This window comes from Nicotiana attenuata, chromosome 2 (genome assembly GCF_001879085.1).
Source record: "Nicotiana attenuata strain UT chromosome 2, NIATTr2, whole genome shotgun sequence".
NCBI classification, from domain to species: Eukaryota; Viridiplantae; Streptophyta; class Magnoliopsida; order Solanales; family Solanaceae; genus Nicotiana; species Nicotiana attenuata.
In genome coordinates, this window is record NC_031990.1 from 32,842,791 (window position 1) to 32,863,918 (window position 21,128).

The 21,128-nt window shown below is 40.0% G+C and overlaps 1 protein-coding gene and 1 long non-coding RNA gene across 3 annotated transcripts; one reads left to right on the forward strand and one right to left on the reverse strand.

Annotated features, from left to right (window-relative positions):
- Positions 4,837-8,494, forward strand: LOC109206741 (tropomyosin). Of its 2 annotated transcripts, none has more exons than XM_019369601.1 (9): positions 4,837-5,167; positions 5,301-5,470; positions 5,619-5,681; positions 5,903-5,922; positions 6,085-6,129; positions 7,285-7,352; positions 7,512-7,645; positions 7,763-7,851; positions 8,102-8,494. In XM_019369601.1, exons 1-9 carry the CDS (start codon positions 4,921-4,923, stop codon positions 8,232-8,234), a joined length of 969 nt encoding a protein of 322 aa, XP_019225146.1. In that variant the 5' UTR covers positions 4,837-4,920; the 3' UTR covers positions 8,235-8,494. The 2 variants fall into 2 exon arrangements, with proteins under 2 accessions (XP_019225146.1, XP_019225151.1); XM_019369606.1 differs by having other exon boundaries at positions 4,839-5,167; positions 7,515-7,645.
- On the reverse strand, positions 8,431-9,171 carry LOC109206754. The gene is made up of 2 exons (XR_002064900.1): positions 8,900-9,171; positions 8,431-8,776 (listed from the first exon to the last, which is right to left on the reverse strand). It is a non-coding gene; the product is annotated as an uncharacterized LOC109206754 (long non-coding RNA).

Here is a 21,128-nt window from a genome sequence, read left to right on the forward strand (position 1 = left end):
GACGAATCGAAAAAATACCTGTAAGGCCGCACCGGCAACCCTCCGGGATAGTTCCCCGTCGCTAACCCCTTGTAACGTTTCACGCTCAGCGGCCGCACATAGTAGGGTCATATCCGCTGCGGCCTGCTCGCTGTGTTGCAACAGGTTATACCCCCCCGGGATCAGAATTCGACGGTTGGATCTACCTACCGTCATCCCTACACGGGCCGAACCCCGCGTTGACGCTTTTGCATCTGCCTGGGCGACCTCAGGGCCCGCCCTCTCGGCATCATCGTCCGCCTCCCCAACGGCAGCCGACGAGCTGCTCTCCGGAATGCGTGTTGACCTGGCGTCGAGAACGGCCCCCCTATGAGGAGCCAACCTCCCGGAAAGGATGGCATCCGCCATAAAAACTGGCCTTGACTCTCGACGGGGCTCGCTCGCCCCCTCATCTGCCATGGCTATCCCCTTGCCGGTTATCAACCGACGTCTTTTTCTTTCCGACGTCTCCTCGCTCTTAGAAGTCTCCTCCACAGCCGAGGGGATGGTGTCGAAGGAGTCGCTCCCCTCGCGGACGCCGCCACAGGCAGCGGTTGAGGAATCTCCGCGGCACCATCACTGGGCGAGCCGCAGAGAATGTATCCATCTTCAGAATCAGTACCCGCCCCAGGTAAGATGACGACGCTCTTTTTCTTCTTCTTAGGGGCGCTCCGACCTGCCAACGCGAATAAGTCATAACAAATACGTAGGGAATCCCCAAACCGTAGCCAAAGAATTACCTGACGGGCCGTACTGCCGAAGAAATGCAGCCCAGGTACGGCACTCCTCCGCATAGGGTATTATTCTTTCCACCCACGATTTAATGTCATCAACAAGCTGGGGTGGAGAAGCCCTCGCTGCGAATAAAAAAGAGGAAAGAAAAACAAAGGTCACTATGGCCGTATGGTCGAAGGCGCAAGCAGCACTAAAATCTACAAGTAGAAATACTTACATTCTGGATTCCATCTTTCCGGGAACCCCTCGGGATTGACACCAGGTGCTCCGTCCTGATGTAGAAATATTTATGCCAAAAGCGGCGGTTGGGCTTATCATCGGCTTTAACGACCAAGCCCTTTGCGCCACGACCTTTCAACTGCAGCATGGTACCCCTCAGGTAACCAACGCTGAACAACTGTAAGAGGTGGTGGACCGAGACGCTGCACCCGGCCCTGGCCGCATAAGTGGTCATGATACGGCACACCTTCAAAGTATAGGGAGTGAGCTGGGCCGGACACACATTGTAAAAACGGCAAAGCTCCTCCACCAGAGGGTAGACTGGAAGGGCGTAACCGATCAAGAACGGGTACTCATAGAAGGTGCAATATCCAGGCCGGTGCACATTGACATAATCCGTCCCGGCCGAAACCATTTCCACGTGGTCCGGAATATGGTACGTCTCTCGCAGATCATCTAAATGGGATTGTAGTAAAACGCTGTGCTCCCAGGGAAGATCAGGGCTTTTAGTTGGAAAATCCCTGCGAACGTGCGTCTCCTTCGGAAGGACATTGTCTACGCTGAGAGGAACAAGGGCCTTCTCCGCCTTTTCCCCTTCACCACCGGAAGATGGCGGAACCCTAGACGGGGCATTATCTTTGGCCTTTTTATTATTCTGTCCGTGTTTTGTCATGATTATGCTACTTGAGAAACGAAGCACTAACGATAGGAAGTGTGGTTTCAACAGAAGTGGGAGAGTCCCTCACGAAATAACGGTTACAAGAAAGGAAGGCAAAGGAGTGTATCAGAAAATACTTTTCAGCGGCTTGAAAGTGGAATCAGATCAAACCTCTCTCATACTTATAAGGATAAGTTGCACAGGAATCGAAGAGTCATGATTCAAAACGTGCGCCGGAAACCAAAACGTCACTTCATCCTCTGAACCGCCTCGGGGGCAAATATAATGATGATGCATACAGGCGATGACATCATTCCAAAAAGGAAGCCACGCGTCAGCGGCTCAACAACGTCATATGTTTCACTTCATTCATATTGCCGCCCCTGGTCGAGGTCAAATTCTCCTAAGCCGAGGTTCGTATTTCCGCCCGTCAGAGACGCCCATCGAACGCGTCTCCAACGAGCGGAGGGACTAACTGTATAGGGTCAAATTTGACCCTCAGTATCTCTACGCCAGTGGGTACGCCCAATGAGTGTACGCCGACCAACGTAGCGGGTACGACTCGGCCGTGAGGACAAAAGCGACATCGTTTAGAACTCAGCGTCCACGATAGGGAGACGTTACCTATTTTTGTAACTTTTTGATTCTTTCGAGGAAGGTCTCCTATTATATAAAGGAGACCTCCACATTGTAAAAGGGGGATCTGATCTAATACAACTCTCTCATTTTTCTGGCTTTCTCTCTCTATATCTCTACCTCTAACGAAAATATCTTATTGGTAAACATTATCACTTTGCAATATCAGATCTACAACAATATTATCATCTTTGCATCTCTAGGCTTATTATATTTGATTACGATTTACCCCTTTTCTATTTTTGATTGTTTTATCGCTTACAAAGTATATCGTTAACTTTTGAGCCAAACAACTCCCTCCGTCCACTTTTACTTGGCATATATACTAAAAATAGATTTTTAGTTTTACTTGTCACTTTACGCATATCAAGAGAAGACAAATTTTTTTTCTGTTATACCCACAGTATTTATTACTCATTTCAAATTGTTTTCTAAAATCCAATAAAATATGCATCAATTAATATGGGTATCATGCTAAATTAGTTTATTAATTCTTAAAGATCGTGAAAAGTCAAAACGTACCAAGTAAAAGTGGACGAGGGATTATTGTGCAAATGGTATAAACATGAAATTGATGGCATGGCAGACCCGAGAAAGACGGACTTAATTGTGAGCGCCACTAGTTTCACTACTACATTTATAAGCTTTAACTTCTTGTGTTTATTTGTCTTCATCCTGCTTAGTGGAAAATGTGGCCCCTTCGGTGAAACGTTGCGACTCCTAAGTACTCTTAAGATATACTTCTTCCGGTTCAAAATAAGTGATTTTTTGGATGTTTTCACACATATTAAAAAATTTACCTTTTAGTATTAATTAGCAATAGAATTGACCATATTAACCTTTACTATCTCACATAAACATTCCTAACACATATTCCAACACTATTTACTCCAAGGACAATATAGGAAAAAAATAATTAATTCATTCTTGAAATCTGAAAAAATCACTTATTTTGGACCGGAGGAGTATATATATATATATATTCACATTCAAGAAGAAAACAAAAATTCCTACAGCTTTTAAAAGGTCACAGGAGCTTCGTCGCCTAAATTTTCTGCAAACTATCTAAATATTTCCTTTACAAAAATTAAATAAAATCGTCAACATGAGAAAAAGAAATTAAGAAAAAAATCAAAGCCCTCTTTCCTGAAGTATATCGTATTTACTTCTCTTCTAATTTTACCATACAACTAGAAGTAAATCATTAAGACTTACACTAACTGCAATAAACAAAACAATCTCTCCCTCTCTCTCTTTCTGTTAGATCAAAAAGTATTAAGCCTTTTTGTTAAACTAATTAATGATAAATGAAGAATGAATCTTAGTTAAAAATAATAAATTCTAGATCAAAGAATGTAGGAAATTGGTAAGATGAACAACACGTTTGTATTCAATAAATGCGAATAAATATGATAACATAAACATGCAGTAAATGTAGATAATGACAATAAATGTAATAAGAAAGAATCTATCACCCAATTATTATATGATTTGGATGCTTCTTTCTCCTGAGAGCAACGTGGAAAGAAGAGAAGTGAAGATGGTTATCGAATCTTTGGATCTTGTGAACAAAGATCAAATAGTGTGCACTTGAATAAGATAAAAACAAGACAACTTTTGTATATTCTCTCAAGTCAACCTTTTCAATGTATTTTTTATCAGAAAGTGAAGATCCCCCTTTGTTCTTTCTCCCTTCCTATTTATAAGGGGTATTTCCAAGAAACCCTAAAAAGTACAAAATAAGAAATATTCCTTATGCCTATTCCTAATCTATCTTTCCGTTATCTCTTTATTCCAGTTACTCGTCCCCGACAATAACCTTCTTGAGGACGGCCTCCCACTATTACGCCGTGGTCGACCTCATTCTCGATCTTGTTTATCTGTCGCTACCAGGTCATCAAATTTAGACCAATACACCTCCGTCTCCTGTTCAACCTACTACTTTCGAACTTGGAAGCACTTATGCTGTAGGTGTTATATTTTTTACTTCCCTTTTGTACCTCCATCTCTTATCCTCTTAGTCCTTAGAGTAACCAATGGTAGAACCTGAAATGCATTTTTGAAATTTTAGAATTGTGTAATAGCCATACAAACTATCAGTAGATGTACTACAACTTGTTCCTATCAAATTCAAGCTGAAATTATAAAAATTGGATGTCGTTAGGCTAAAAGGGCTTTAATTAACTTAAGACGGAATACCTGCTCCCTAGTCCATTTTATGAATATTTCTCCGATGTTTAACAGGGAAAATGACACTGTATAGCCGCTATCAAAATAATAGATGAGGAAATGTATATTTTTGTGTGTGTGTGTATATATATTCTATATGTTATAAGCGAAAAATTTAAAAAATTTATACACATTTTCGACTACCAAATGTAAATAGTTTCTGACGCAAGCTAAAAGTGAAAAAAGCTCATGTTAATATGTAGACAATATGAAGAATTAACCCAAATAGCCGTCCATCAAACCACTTTAACTAAAAATAGATGATGGAGGTATAATACATGTATAATTTATGTATTATATATGTATAATTGTGTAAAATCAATATATAACTATGTATATGGCTAGAAAAAGTAAACAATGACTATGGACGGCTATTTTGTGTAAAGATCCCCAGACAATATTGATCCGTTAGTTAAGACATTAATATGGGCTGGAAAATATGGGCTTGCGTGGATTACTCATGGGCTACTGCCCATGTAACACCGAGAGCGTACCAATCACGAGATCAACGCGGTCCACTACTCCACTATAAAACAACATACATTATACGTTACAAAGAAGGGTTCAAAATTCAAAACAGCTTCTCAGAAAAGGAAGAGATGGCGGGAAACGAATCTCAGAAGCAATTCCTAACTCTAATCCGCGACTTCGCATCTGAAAAATCTCAAGGAGGTTAGTTTTTCTTCTTCATTTCTTCCAATAGAACACTTTTGAAATTTTTTCAATTGATGATTCAACGTATTTGATAACTGGAATTTGAAACAACTTAAAATAGATTTTGTAAGCTAATACTTCGGAATTTCAGAGCGAAGAATAACAAACCTGAAGAAACGAAGTCAAGAGCTTCAATCGGAGCTTGAAATTGCAAACACTGAGGTTGAAAAGGCAAAACATCAGAAGGAGACTGCTGACCAAGAGCTCAAAGGCTACGAAGTCGAATTGGCCAGGAATGAATCTGCTATTCAAACCCTAGAGGTTCTCAGTCTCATTCGTATTTGTATATAAGGTTACGTTTTTTGTTAACGTTTTAAGCTTATGGAAACATATTTAACTAGTTGAAATTTTAACTCCTGAAAAATACTTTTTGCGATTTTCTAAGAGATCCGTTTCAATTACGTTCTAGGAAAGGATCGTTTTTATTCAAGATGAATTAGCAGCCTACGGATCTGATGTAGAGGTTCTTAAGGTAAAGACGAATTTGAGGTTATGTTCTCCTTTAAGGCGCACTTAGTGCTCTGTTAGCTTGTAATGATTGTTGATGTTTGTAATTGTTTATATCAGATTTGTATTTGTACTTATTTATATTTGTAAATTTGAACATTATTTTATTGTATTGGCTTGCTAATAATGACGCTGCTTCTTCTTATGGATTCGTTGGTCAATTGATGATATCTGAACTGTGAATAGAACAAAGAAGCAGAAACTCGGTAATTAATTACATGCTTTCTTCAGTTAACCTCTCAACACTTTTTGTTCTATCACAATCACTTTGACTAAGTAGAAAATGTATCTTTAACTCAATTTAGCGTTGTGAAACGAATATCTCATTGAAATTCTCCTTCTAATTGTACCAATCGTTGCTTATGCAGAGATGACTTCATTGATAAAATGTTGGATCTTAACGCACAGATAAGGTACAGTTTGTTGAATTAAGTAATGGTAGTGTTCACTTCTATTGTGTGTCCTTAATAAGCAGTAATCTTTAACTATTGAAATGACTGTATGCGGTCAGGTTAGTTAGCTAGCTAGTTTGATAGTTTTTCGCAAAAATTGTCAATAAGGTTTAAAGCTCCAATGCTATAGCTTTTTTCAAACATTCAATAGCTAAGTACAGACAGAGAGATAAAATTCTCTTGTCAATCCATGCTGATGTTAGAAGTTAACTAAGTAATTGTTCTTCTTTTATGTAATTTGCATTTACACATACCTGGCCCAAGTAATACTTACTTGGCATTGCTTGGCTGCCGCTCTTATTATAGAAGATCTAATTTGCATTTATACATACCATGGCCTAAGTAATACCGCATGGCATTGCTCTAACGGCTGATTCAGTTTGTAATGCTTGAAGATTAAAAATCATCTATCTATATTGTTGTTTAGTCATGCTTATAATTTTTCATGTCAAGATTACTAGCAACAAGTAATTATGCTTTGGGGAGTTATCATAGCCGTTAAATGAGAAAGAGAAGCACTTGACTTTCTGCTTTAAAATCTACTTTTACAATGATTATGTGGTTCTTTTTTTTTTTTTTGCTTTTCAAAATAATTTGGTGATATTGTATGGTAACAGAAACAAAGACTTTTTGATTAAGCTTCCAGTCGTCTAGCCCATATTGTATCTCTATAGTTTAGTTCTGATATCAGAACTATGTCAATTGTATAAACTGGGTGTGATCAAGCAGTCTTAGCGCAGATTTAGCACGTATTCCCTCCTGTCGCAGTCATGCACATTAGTTGTTCTACTGACATAGTCTAGACATGGAGAGTCCAATACACAGTAAATGTTCTCCACTGTTGTGGTAGTATTTAAATCCCTGTTAGTGTTTCTTTAAATTCGCAGAAAAAAACTGTTATCTAGTGCCATTCTGGCGAGGGCACTTTATATCTCAAATGTTGTAATCAAAGTGACTAGTTAGCTCGACCACAGAAGATATTGTGGCCAGAGATAATTCTATCTGTTTCTGTTCTAACTTTGAGGCTTATTCATTTTGATTTTGTGACTACACTATATTGAGATCTAGCTGACCTGCTGTTAAATGGCTTAACTTTTTCTACTGAACTGGATACAGGAAATTCCATGAGACAAGAGCCTCTATATTCCAAAATTATAATTGCAGTGAGTCAGCATCAAAGCCTGGTGTGTTATCGCACATAGATAAGCGCTCTTCTTTTTGTGATGTGTTGGGGTGTTTCTTGTATTATATGGATGTTCAAATTTAAATACTTCAAAATTCTATTGTTGCTTCTACACAAAGCTTCTTCAAGCTGATAAAGAATTGTTTTGCACCTCCACAAGCAGGTCCAGCAAAAGCCAAAGCAGAAGATGCTGAAGCTGTCAAGAGAGACCTCCAGAATAAGCTGGCTCAGATAGTTTCCCAGATCACTAAGGAAGAAGAGGAATACCAAGTTGAACAGAATATTCATAGGCAGGCAAGTTATTATGTTTTTGTTATGCTTGTCTGTTCTCATTTCCTTTCTTCTGTTGCTGTATGTCTGGTTATTAGTATTTAGAGAAACAAGTACATCAAGCTGTGTGTTGTTTTTCAGCTTGAAGAGGAGTTGAGTATTTTGGAAAAGAAAGCATCACTGATAGAGGGAATCTCAAAAGAAAATATGGAAATGCAGGAGTTAGCCAGATATCCTTAAATTGTTATTGTTTGGAGTCCTGCTAATTATAGCTAATTGTTTACTAGGTTCAACTCATTGGTGGAAAGAGAAATGAGTCGACAGTGGATCTCAAAATTTTAAGAGATGTTCCACTTTTCTGCAAAAATTATCTTATTCTATTACTAAGAAATTCTTTCACACCTCAAAATGATACTTATGGCTGTAGCACCCATGCTTTAGATTCATCAACAATTATTGTATCCTTGACTGTGGAAGCAAGCAGACTTCTGAATTGGAAAACAGATGTGCTTCCCTTGGTGATGAGCTACAAAAGAGGTCGGTGTGTCCCAGTTGCCATAGGGACAACACAGAGGCATTAGGTGAAATTGTTCAAGCAGGCAATGGAAATTAGCTTCTTGCTAGTAGTCCCGGACATTATGCTGATGATAGTCAAAAGCAGGACGTTGAGGTGCTTACATATCTGCTCTTATGTCTTCCACTGGATTTACTTTTGGCTAAGCTTTGCTCTACTATAGATAGGGCTAGTTTGCATAACTGACATTCCTAGTTTTTCTACTCACTTCCTCTATACTTCCAAAGAACAAATGTAATGAAAGCTGTAAAATGAAAACATACTTTTATCACGAGGATAGTAGCAATTCTGTTCCTTCAGCTGTCTCTGGTATTTCTTAAAAAAAAAAGGTTAAATGTACTTGCCTCTGATCTCTAATAAAATTGTTGTCGCCGCCAATGTTCCACCTCCCATTGTTCGTGTTACAGGGGGCTTGAAAGTAAATCCACCAGCTTTTTTGAAGGATCGGAAGCGATTGAGTTGTAAGAATATGAATTTTTTAGTTCCTGTTTGCACACATGTTGGTCCTTATATATCCCTCACAATCAATGATAAGAGTGGAGATCTAGCATCTCTACTAGCCTTGCCCTGTATCTGGCTTCCTGCCAACATGTGCTCAACTTTAGAACTTTGTAATATCAGCTTTGTAAATTGACATTCAAAAAGTCATCCATAATCAGCTTGAGAGCCAAGAGACTACAGTGAACAGTGAGTCAGATACTTACATTTTTACTAGGAATCGGGGGGTTCACTGAAGGAGGAAATGAGACCGGACTTGAACGGGCACACTTTTGATCTTCAACATGTATAGAGAATAAAACAGTGACGGACGGATGTTCAGAGAACTTGCTTTCATTGCGGAAATAGGGAAAGCCTCTAAATAGTGTCGGGTTTCTTCATTCTTAGGGCTCGAATCTGAAATCTTTTATTAAAGATAGATGGACCATATCCATCCGACCACACCTCTTGGTGGTAAGGAATCCATTGTTGATCCCATTCTCGGAGGCTTCCCAAAATATACCCTATTACTTCATTAATGCAACAAGGGATTATCGATGGATATTTAAAAACCGACTAAACCATTGAACCGTACTGCATCGAATGATTTTTAGGTTTCATTTAATAAAATTGTAGTTTTATATAAATCTATAATCGTATCGATAACTAGGGTGATTTTTATTTTATAAAAATAAACTGAAAAAATACCGGACCGTACCGAATAAATTTACATAGAAAAAATATATTTATATATTAAGTTTAAGAATAACAAAGCATTAAATTTTTCCTTGGGCCTTGATATTATGAAACGGTTACAAGCCACCAAGTAATTAAACTTAAAACCCTAATTCCCAAACCTATTATACTACTCCTATTGAAATTAAATTATTTCCAGCAATTCACTAGTAATACAAAAGATATTCTAGAAATTATGAGTAGCAAACTATAATATATTGAATATTTTCCTTTCGTATGAATTAAATTTATATTTTCGAATATTTAAGCTTTTATAGATTTTATTCTTGAGCCCCAACTTGCTTAATATTTTTTTCACTCGTGTGATTTATATTGTCTTTGCTTAGTTTTTTTACGTTGTTGTAGAATAGTTGATGGGTCTATACTCTGGTCATCTTTCATGTTTTCTTAATTCATCACCCTTTAAAATTTCTAGAAAGTTTTACTAAGTCCTGTAAAAGTGCTTATGTTATTGCATTCTGCTTCTACTTGTGACATTTAAATGACATTTTAAAAAAATACTGAAAATTAACCGAACCGTACCGATACCGAAGAGAAACCGACATGATTGGTACGATTTCTAAAAGTCTAATTTTGATTATACATAATATAATAACCGAAAAATTGGTATGATATAAATTTTATAAAATAACCAGTTGAACCGAACCATTGATACCCCTAAATGCAACTATTTCTTTTTGTTAAATAGTACTCCCTCTATTCTATTTTAGGGGGTAGCATTTTCTTTTTAATTAGTTGATAGTTTTCTTAAATTGAAAAAACTTCAACTTTACTCATAATGATAACTTTTTATAGTCGTACAAATATTATAGAATATTTAAAAAACATAAGTTGTAAATCTTACGGTCACACAAATATTATGATATGTTTAAGATCGAAAGTTTCAAAAAATATCTACTATTTTCTAAATTGCGTGCTCAATCAAACTAAATAAATGGAGTGGTAATTAGAGGTGGAGCCAGAATTTCAATTCTATGAGTTTTGGATTCTAGAACAATAATTGCTACTAGATTCCAAATTTAATATGTATACATATTTAATGAATTTTTCGATAAAAATACATTATTTGAACAAAAGTTATTGTGTTCGGTCCAATCCGTAACTCGATTTTTACCTCTGCCTCTGATAGTAATTTTTAAAGTAAATAACCATGTGAAATATGTTGACTTCGCCTTGTTTCGTGAAGCGCACATCAATAAGAATGCTTTCACGGCGATGTGCTTTTACCCCTTTTTTTTTTTTTTTTTTGGATTTTTACAAATACCCGATCATATTCATCGTTTACTTTTTTTTAGCTATATACATAAATTATACATTGATTGTTCACAATTATACACATATATACATAAATTATGCATATACTATACATCCACCAACTATTTTTGTTTAAGTGGTTAGATGAATGATTCTTTCTTCTTTTTCCGTCCAAATTATATTGGAGTAATATTCCTCAATTTTCACGTTATAGCTTCTAGTGTATGATTGTACTGCCTCTACCCTAGTATTTTTTCTGGTTAACGCCACTTGCAGGCAGTAGCTTTCAAACTTTAATATGCAAAAACATTTTGGTCCGTAGAGAAATTACACTCTCCTTGTGACAAAACCAATGACAACACAGAAACATTGATAAATAAGACTTTTTGAGTCGGCTATTAGAGTTATTCATGTAGTTATAATATTTATTATCATTGCTTTCGCAAAAGGTATTTTTATTTTTATTTTATGAACAAGAGCATTTTCTGTAGTTCTGCAATTTATATATATTAGAATATTTTGTTTATAAGTTAAAGCAATTATTTAACGAGTCCTGCCGCATTTCACGATTAACATTTTATTCAAATATTAGCAAATATAATTAGGCATTTTAAATAATTTGAATTACCAAAGTAATATTAATGTTAGCGTAAAATATTTAATTAATTGGGATTTTAACGTTGTAAGGCACTAAATAAGAATTTAGTTCATAAATAACATTACTTTTGGTTTATTTAAAAATAGCAGATTTAATGACAATTGTATTACAAGAAGCTTACGAGTAATAGTTATTAGGTTTAGAAACTAAAAATACTGACCCTCAAATTAAGGGGATCACTTTTAATTCTCATCGGTTTATTTCCATTCACTTTCGTGATTACTGTATTGGTATAAATTTGGGCGTCTTGATAACTGCAGATAAACAGGGTCGAGGACGGGGTCGACTACGGCATAATAGCGAGGATCTTTAGAAGGATTATCTCTAAGAACGAGCAAATGGAGTAAAGAAGTAACGGTAGGATAGGTTTAGAAATAGACATAAGGAATATTCCTTTGGACATTCTTTATGTTGTACTTTTTAGGGTTTCTTGGGGATATCCCTTATAAATAGGAAGAGATAGAAAACAAAAAGGGATCTTCACTTTTTTTATAAGAGCACATTGTAAAAGGTTGACTATAAAGAATATACGAAAGTTGTCTTGTTCGCTGACTATCTTGTTCAAGCACACGTTGTTTAATCTTTGTTCACAAGATCCAAAGATTCCTTATCCATCCTCACTTCTCATCCTTCCACGTTGCTTTCAGGCGGAAGAATCATCCAAGTCATATACTAATATTTGGGTGATAAAATCCCTTTTATTACATTTATTGCGATTGTCTACATTTATTACATGTTCTTATTATAACATTAATTGACAATCATTGAATTGATATATACCCGATATTCATTGTTCTCAAACACTATCTATACCGCTGATGTCCTTAAGTATTAGGAGTCCGTTTGGATTGGCTTAAAAAAAGTGACTTTTAAGCACAAGTGCTTAAAAGCACTTTTTGAGTGGAGCTTGTTTTATAAATAAGCAGTTACGTGTTTGGATAAAAGTGCTGAAGCTGAAAAAAAATTGTTGAAGTGTTTGGCAAACAAGTGCTGGTAAGCACTTGATTATGTTAAAATGACTGAAATATCCTAAAAATTGTTAACACTATAAAAAAGACGATTTTATTATAATATTTTATTCTAAATTGATGCATATACAAATAATTTATAATTTAGTTCACTTTTAATTTAAGTTGATTACCAAAATATAAATTATTTATTTAAATAACATGCAATAATTAATTATTCGACCAAAAAATGATTTTTTGCTCATAACTTCAAATTCTAGGGTAACATGTAAACTCATAGAAAGATTTTGAGTTAGAATATAGTTTCATCAATTTAAAAAAGGAGGGATTCAATAGCTATTTTTTAAAAATGTTATGGAACCAGAAAAAAAAAACTAAAAGAACAATATTTGCAAAATATTAGAATCTATCAAACATTTTATTTATAAAGCTAGTGTTGCCTTTACGTTTAGGACATCAGCGAAATTGAAAGAGTTTGGAATATGAAGCAGAATGATTGAAAACAGCGATTAGATGACACAGGGATTTAATTAATAAGGGAAGGGTAGTTTTAGGGTTTAGAAAAGCATATTTACCGAAAGAAATATGATTACCTCGATAAGATATTCCCTTCATTCTTCCTCTATGTTGTCCTTATAAAAGAGGGGGATTCTAACAACCTTTCTAGTTATTTCGTTCTGAAACCATTAAAAGAACCCCCAATAATTTATTGGGCACTGTACGAAATATTTGAAATACAGGAAAGAAATACCATTCAGGTAATATTTCCAAAGGGGTTGCAAATGGATCTGCCGGTTCACCAATCATTGATGGTTCTAAAACGGCTAAGCCTACATTACATGCAATAGTACCTAGAATTACTACTGGAAAAATATATAAAAGATCATTGGGCCATGCGGGCTCTCCATAATAATTATGACCCATACCTTTAGCCAATTTAGCTCTTAATACAGGATCATTCAAGTCAGGTTTTTTTGTTATAAAAGGGATAGTAGGGTAAATTATTTGGTCAAACATAAGGAGCTTGTAAGCCAAAAAGCAATAAGTTGGGGTGGCCCAACTTATTGCTTTTGGCTTGTTTTGGATATTTTAACTTAAAAGTATTTGGCTTAAAAGCACTTTTATAATTCATCCAAACACTCAAATAAGTCCAAATGTGCTTTTAAGCTAGTTTGACCAACTTTTAAGCCCATCCAAACACCCTCTAGATCTAGAATTTATTATGTTTAACTAAGATTCACTCTCTATTTCATTATTAATTAGTTTAACAAAAAGCTTAACTCTTTTTTGTCAAGCAGTTTGGCACCGTCTGTGGGGAGGTTTTAGTTAAAATTTTAGTTTCTTCTAGATCATAAAGAAGGACAACCATCTTTTTCTCGTTTGCACGAACTAACAATGGCAGGAAAAGGAGATAAAAGACAGAAAGCAATAGTGGGTATCACTACCAACATCTTGAACACCATCAACGAGGATAACAAAGAAGACGAGGAGAATGTGACGCCGAGTGCTACACCCAGGCGGAGTGATTCTCCTCCTCCTCATGGAAGTGTAACCGCTTCAAGCAAAAGGGGAGCTTCCACGTCCACGGCTGAGGAAGCGCCACCAGCAGTGAAAAAATTACTGGAGGAGTGGCTGACAAGTACTCTAAATAACATACTCGACAAACCCGTTCAAAGGGCGAATAGAAAATGCTGCGCCAGCGGATACCACAACGACCACCGGCCAACAACCCGCTCCCCCAACAGGTAACACTCACACCGTTGTTGATGCAGGTAATGATGCACTTGCATCCATTCTAAAGAAAATGGAAGAAATGGAAAACAAGAACGAAGCACTCTGCGACCAGATGAGGGAACATCAAGAAAGGGTCGATAAGATACCGGGCACCCCAAAACTGCTACCAAAACGGGATGTCGGTCGATTCGTCGAACAACTATATAGCGAGGAGGCAGACCCGCACGCCATACCCAAGACCTTCAAAATGCCACCGTATTTGAAGATATACGACGGCACCACAGACCTCGAAGATCACATCATTCATTACGTCACAGCGGTAAAAGGCAACGACCTTTCAAAGGAACAGGTACCAACAGTGTTGCTGAAGAGTTTGGTGAGACCCTAACGGGGGGAGCCTTAACCTGGTAATCACAATTACCAGCACATTAAATAACAACGTTCGAAGAAATGACCGACAAGTTCTTCACCGCCCGCGCCGGGGCTAAGAAGGCGGAGGTCAGGGTGAATGATATATTCACTGTTAGGCAATCGCCTGGCGATGGACTCAGGGACTTCTTCGCTCGGTTTAACAGAGTAAGAATGAGCTTACCAAATATATCAGAAGGGATGGCGATGGCAGCTATCCAAAATGGGTTAAACAAGAATAGGTCGAGAGCGACCAGAAAGTTACTAAGCAGGCTCATGAAATACCCTCCCACCACTTGGGAAAGAAATTCATAACGCCTACTGCGCCGAGGTGAGAGCAGACGATGAAGACCTTAACGGTCCAACCCAACGGTTAACGTCGGTCCAAATGAAGTCGAGAAAAGACCGTCGTAATGACGATCGAAGAGACCAGTCAGGTCCACGCCTCAACCGAGACAGGCATCAACCATATGTTAGAACAACCATCCCATCATCCCCTTGCCACGACAAAGGGCCGTCTAGGCCGCATACAGAGACTCCGAAACGAAAGAGGTATGCCTCCACTTTTATCTGCTCACAATTTTTGTGTTTCCCCTTCAGAAATAATGTACGCACTAGAGAAACTCGGCTCGAAGGTGAAATGGCCACAGAAGATGAAATCCGACCCAAACACCAGAAAGTCGAATGTCCTCTGTGAGTTCCATCAGGAGCGGGGCCACAAGGGCGAGGACTGCATAGCCCTACGGCAAGAAGTAGTGAACATGCTTCACCAAGGGCACCTGAGGGAGCCGATGAGTGACCGAGGACGAGCCTACTTCGGCCGCGGACGAGAACAACACCAAGGTCCTCCAAAGCCACCCTCCCCTGCCCGCACCATCCAAATGATCATCAATGGGGGCGATGAAGCAGCAATCAACCATGTGAAGTTTACCACCACACATAAATTGAAGCGGTCGATCACCCACGAACGGTATGATGACCTCGAAGACAGTATCATCCTCGATAAGTCAGATACCCACGGTTTGACTTTTCCTCACTTCGATGCTCTTGTCATTACCTTACGTATTTCGGATACCGATGTAAAAAGAATAATGGTAGATGACGGAAGTGGTGCGTGTATTATCCACCCTCGAGTTCTCACACAAATGAGGCTCGAGGACGAGATAGTACCACGTTGCATAACACTAACAGGTTTTAACAATGCAGTTGAGCGAACCTCAAGGGATATAACACTACCCGTTCTGGCTGGGGGCGTCACCCTAGAAACAACGTTCCATGTCATGAACCAGGACACAACTTACAACGCCATCATAGGGCGGCCATGGATACACGCCATGAGGGCCATCCCGTCCAACCTGTATCAAGTAATCAAGTTCCCTACTCCATGGGGGATATTTAGCATCCGAGGCAAACAACCGCACAGCCCAAGAATGCTATCGCATCGCTCAGGATTGTACATACACTCAACAGTTAAAGGGAACAGACTCAGAAGCATAGCAATTACCAAAGTCGGGGTCCGAACTCGGCGAACAAAAATATGTCATCAGGTACCCCGACGTCGTGGAAGCTGCAGGGTCGACGATAGAAAACCTCGATCCCGTCCAACTAGACAACAACGACAACAACAAAAAGTCTTACATCGGCCATAAACTCTCAGAACCAGGTAGATTTCATAAATTTTTAATTGACAACGCCAATTTGTTTGCTTTCTCCCATGCAGATATGCTAGGCAACCCGAAAGACGTTGCCACACACAAGTTGAACGTCGATCCACTCTACCCTCTAGTACGGCAAGTAAGAAGAAAACTCAACGCTGCAATCAACGAGGCCGTCAGTGATGAGGTGGATAAGCTACTCGCTAACGGCTCCATCCGAGAATCAAAATACCCCTAAGGGGTCGCCAACGTAGTCATGGTGAAAAAGAAAAATGAGAAGTGGTGGATGTGGGTGGATTTCACGGACCTAAACAAAGCCTGGACGAAAGACTCCTTTCTGTTGTCTCATATCGATAAGCTCATCGACGCAATAGTAGAGCACGAGTTGTTAAGCTTCTTGGACGCCTACTCAGGTTACAACCAAATCCTCATGGAGGAGGAGGACCAGGAAAAGACTACTTTCATCACCCATCAGGCAACGTACTGTTACAGAGTCATGCCATTCGGGTTGAAGAACGCAGGAGCGACTTATCAAAGGTTGATCACCAAGATGTTCAAGGACCAACTCGGCAAAACAATGGATGTTTACATAGACGACATGTTGGTCAAATAAAAAAGGAAGGAAGACAACATCGACCACCTGAAACAGGCCTTCGGTATACTAATTCAATACGACATGAAGCTGAACCCCGAAAAATGTGCCTTCGGCGTAACTTCGGGCAAGCTCCTCGGCTTCTTGGTATCACAAAGAGGCATCAAGGACAACCCCGACCAAATCAAGGCCATCGAGGGAATACCTGAAGTATTGACCAGCAAGAAACAGGTGCAAAAACTGATAGGCCGCATAGCTGCCCTGTCAAGGTTCATCTCATGATCCTCCGACAGATGCCACAAATTCTTCAACATGCTCAAAAAGGACAGCGGTCTCCAGTGGAATTCAGAATGCATCGAGGCCTTAAGAGAACTAAAGGCATACTTGTCATCGCCCCCTCTACTCGCCAAGCAGAACCTGGCGAGCGCCTCTTGTTATACTTGGCAGTATCAGATGTCGTAGTAAGTGCAGTATTGGTCGGTGAAAACAAAGGTGCGCAATCTCCATTCTATTACATTAGCAAAACCCTGGTCGACGCCAAAACAAGGTACCCCCACCTCGAAAAATTGGCCTTGGCATTGGTCATAGCTTCACGAAAGCTTAGACCCTATTTTCAATGCCACCCTATATCGGTGGCGACGACCTTCCCCTAAGGAGCATCCTATATAAACCCGAACTGTCGGGGAGATTGGGCAAGTGGGCCATAGAATTGAGCGAGCGCGATATAACATATCAGCCGCGAACAACGATAAAATCGCAGGTACTCGCCGACTTCGTCGCCGATTTTAGTGCTAAAATAATGCTCGAAGTCGAGCAAGAAACTTCTTGTACCTCTCCCAGGTTACCCGACCTATGGGTCCTATACATCGATGGCGCTTCCAACGCGTCAAGATCTGGATTGGGACTCGTACTCGAGGTCCCAACAGGCGAAGTCATCCGCCAATCCATACGGTGCCCCGATATGACTAATAATGAGGCCAGTATGAGGTCGTAATTGCAGGACTAAAGCTAGATCTCAAATACGGAGCACGACGAGTCATCCTCAGATGCGGCTCACACTCGTTGTCAACTAAGTCACAGGGACTTTCCAAATTAAAGAGTAGAGGATACAAAAGTACCAGGCAGAAATTCATAAACTACTACCAGAATTTGACGAATGTCGACTCGACCAGATACCTCGAGCACAAAACATTGAGGCAGATGGCCTCGCCAAGTTAGCAGCGGCCACCAAAAACATTACAAAAGAAAACGTGGTCACCCTCCTCCACTCGTCAATAGACCAACTTGAGGTACACTCTGTAAATTTGACTTGGGACTGGCGCAACCGTATTATAACATATTTGCAGGAGGGAGTACTCCCATCAGACAAAAAGGAAGCCAAAAAAGCTTCGAATGCAGGCGGCCAGGTACAACATCATAAACCACGACCTATACAAAAGAACGTTTGGAGGTCCCTTGGCAAAATGCTTAGGGCCGAACTAAACAAGACGCGTCCTCGAGGAAGTACACGAAGGCCACTACGGTGCCCATACCGGCAACCGATCCCTCATTAGATGCCTCATTCGGGCGGGTTATTATTGGCCCACAATGAGAAGGAAGCCTCCGACTACGTCAAGAAGTGCGAGCAGTGCCAGAAATACGCTCCTATGATACACTAAGCAGGCAAGCACCTCCACTCGGTTACATCACCATGGCCGTTCATCAAATGGGGAATGGACATTGTCGGACCCCTTCTAGTAGGGTAAGGTAATAAATGATTTCTTTTGGTTTTAACTGACTATTTTTCCAAGTGGGTAGAAGCAGGTGCGTTCGCCCAAATATGCGATCAGGAAGTTATCACATTCATATGGAGAAACATCATATGTCGCTTCTGCATCCCCAAAGAAATTAGTTGTGACAACGGACCCCAATTCGCCAGAAAAAAGATCGCCGAATTCTTAAAAAAATGGCACATAAAGTGAATACTCTCCACGCCATATCACCCTGCCGGTAACAGCCATGTCGAACCCTCCAACAAAACAATACTAAATATCTTGAAGAAAAATCTTGAGGACGCCAAGGGACTATGGCCGGAATTACTACCAAAAGTACTGTGGGCATACCGCACCACGCCAAAAACAAGCACAAGAGAAATGCCATATTCACTAGTATATGGGACTGACTCCATAATACCAGTCGAGTTCGGAGAACCTAGTTTGAGATACTCCAATGAAAGTGGACCAAGCAACGACGAGAACAGGAAACAAGACCTCGACGAAGTAGAGGAGCGAAGAGACATGGCTTACATAAGAATGATAGCCCAAAAACAACAAGCACAACGGTACTACAAAAAAAAAGCCAAAGTACGACCACTCAAAGTCGGAGACTATGTACTCAAGGCCAAAACACAAGCGAGCGAAGATTCAAGAGAAGGTAAACTAGGAACCAATTGGGACGCGCCATACAAAATCACAGCAGCAGCAAACAAAGGATCATTCCAACTAGAAACAATGGAGGGAAAGCTACTATAAAACAATTGGAACGTCGCCCACCTCAAATACTTCAACTTCTGAAAACGGACGCCCTCCAAGTCGTACTCTTTTTTCCTCGCATGGGTTTTGTCCCAATTGGGTTTTCTCGGGGAGGTTTTTAATAAGGCGACAAAGGGGACGTCTCAAAGTTCAAGTTAATTCATCGCCCCGCCTGCCGACTACTTCTCCAGGCCGAACGATGAAGGGACTAGGTACACCGGAACTTCTCCAATATATGTATGGAACAAACAGAAATATGTAATATTCTCCAATGAATGAAATAAAGAGACATCTTTGCACCTCCACCAAGTCACTTTACATTTTACATTCGACCTCGCTCGAATCATTTTACATTCAACCTCGCTCGAATTACTTTACATTTGACCTCGCTCGAATTACTTTACATTCGACATCGCTCGAATCATTTTACATTCGACCTTGCTCGAATCATTTTACATTTGACCTCGCTCGAATTACTTTACATTCGACCTCGCTCGAATCGCTTGACATTCGACCTCGCTCGAATCATTTTACATTCGACCTCGCTCGAATCACTTTACATTCGACCTCACTCGAATTATATGATTTTCGACCTCATCAAACCTTGATCTCGTCCGAGCTAATTAATACTCGACCTCAAATCAGTCTATGTTCGACTCAACCAATATCAAACATATACAAATAACCGAAAAATCAGGGACTTCCCCACAAAGCAAAAAAAAGAAGAGGAAAAGAGAACGGGAATCCAGAAATACATAGCAAAAAGGGAATTGTTCCATTTCAATTATCGAATTACAATACTTTTTACAAAGGGCTCGAGGACGCCCTCACAAAAATAGCAAAAAAAAAAAAAAAATAAGTGCAACAGCTTCACGCCACATTATCCCCATCAGCGTACTCATCATCATACCAAGGATCAGAGGCAAGCCTATCCGCGATCGTCATCCTCATCCCCGCCAAGCGTACCAGGGTCGTAGCCACAAGCTTCACGGGCTGCACATGCCTTGACGCGGACGCCCTCAAGCTCCGCTTCAAAAACTTTCTCGGTAGCCTTCAGAGAATAGTACATGTCAAGTTGAGCCTCAACATGGACCCACATCTCATACAACTCCCGCGGCACACCGGGATCGGCAGAAGTATGAGATGTAGACGGCTGTGATTGCCGTCGAGTCTCTTCGGCCCTCAAGTTAATGACTTGCTGGTTTAACTCGGACAACTCCGCCTCCAAACCCTGGATCCGTTCTTCCAACCTCGCCACCTTAAGCGCCGATGTCTCCACCTCATTAACCCGCTCGGACCTGCAAACACGGATGGCGTCTTCTAGGGCCGCCGCTTCAGTCATAGCGACCATTCTGCCTTTCTCAGCCCGGCTCAATTCTTCGATCTTGGCACTTAGCTCACCCCTCAGATCGATAGCCCTTGCCTCCCTCTGCCCGAGTTCAGCCGTTAAGGACGCCACTTGCGTTTGAAGGTCGGCGTTCTCAGCCATCACCCCTTACTCACCTCGAGCTCGTCCTCTTTGGCCCTCAGCATTGTCTCAAGCTCGCTGCACCTACTGATGGACCTCATAAGCTCATCGTCCCTTTCCCTTAGCTCTTCATCCTTCTTTATCAGCTCATCGTCTTTCTGTTTGAGCCCATCACGAAGAGACTGAAATTCTCCATCCTGGCTAAGGAAGTCGGCCAGCGTTCGATGCTTAGTACGGAACTCCTTGTACTTGGAGGTCATCTTCTTAAAAGTGGTCATCCTCCGCTCCTCCCGCCGGTCACGCTCGATCCCCATGATAAGAGTCTGACATGCAAAATGAGAGGAGTCAGTGTGACACATGCGAAACAAATCCTAACATAAAAAATGCTGGCTATTTTTTGATTACCAGTCTGAAAAATGGCGCCAGTGCTATTTTGACAGAAATATTAGAAGT

What these genes read in the sequence shown, in the direction of transcription:
- LOC109206741 (XM_019369601.1), top strand. Translation starts at nt 4,921, where the DNA reads ATGGGCTGGAAAATATGGGCTTGCGTGGATTACTCATGGGCTACTGCC. An exon ending in ATCTGAAAAATCTCAAGGAG is followed by an intron (nt 5,168 to 5,300) that starts GTTAGTTTTTCT and finishes TCGGAATTTCAG; the next exon opens with AGCGAAGAATAACAAACCTG. An exon ending in AACAGAATATTCATAGGCAG is followed by an intron (nt 7,646 to 7,762) that starts GCAAGTTATTAT and finishes GTTGTTTTTCAG; the next exon opens with CTTGAAGAGGAGTTGAGTAT.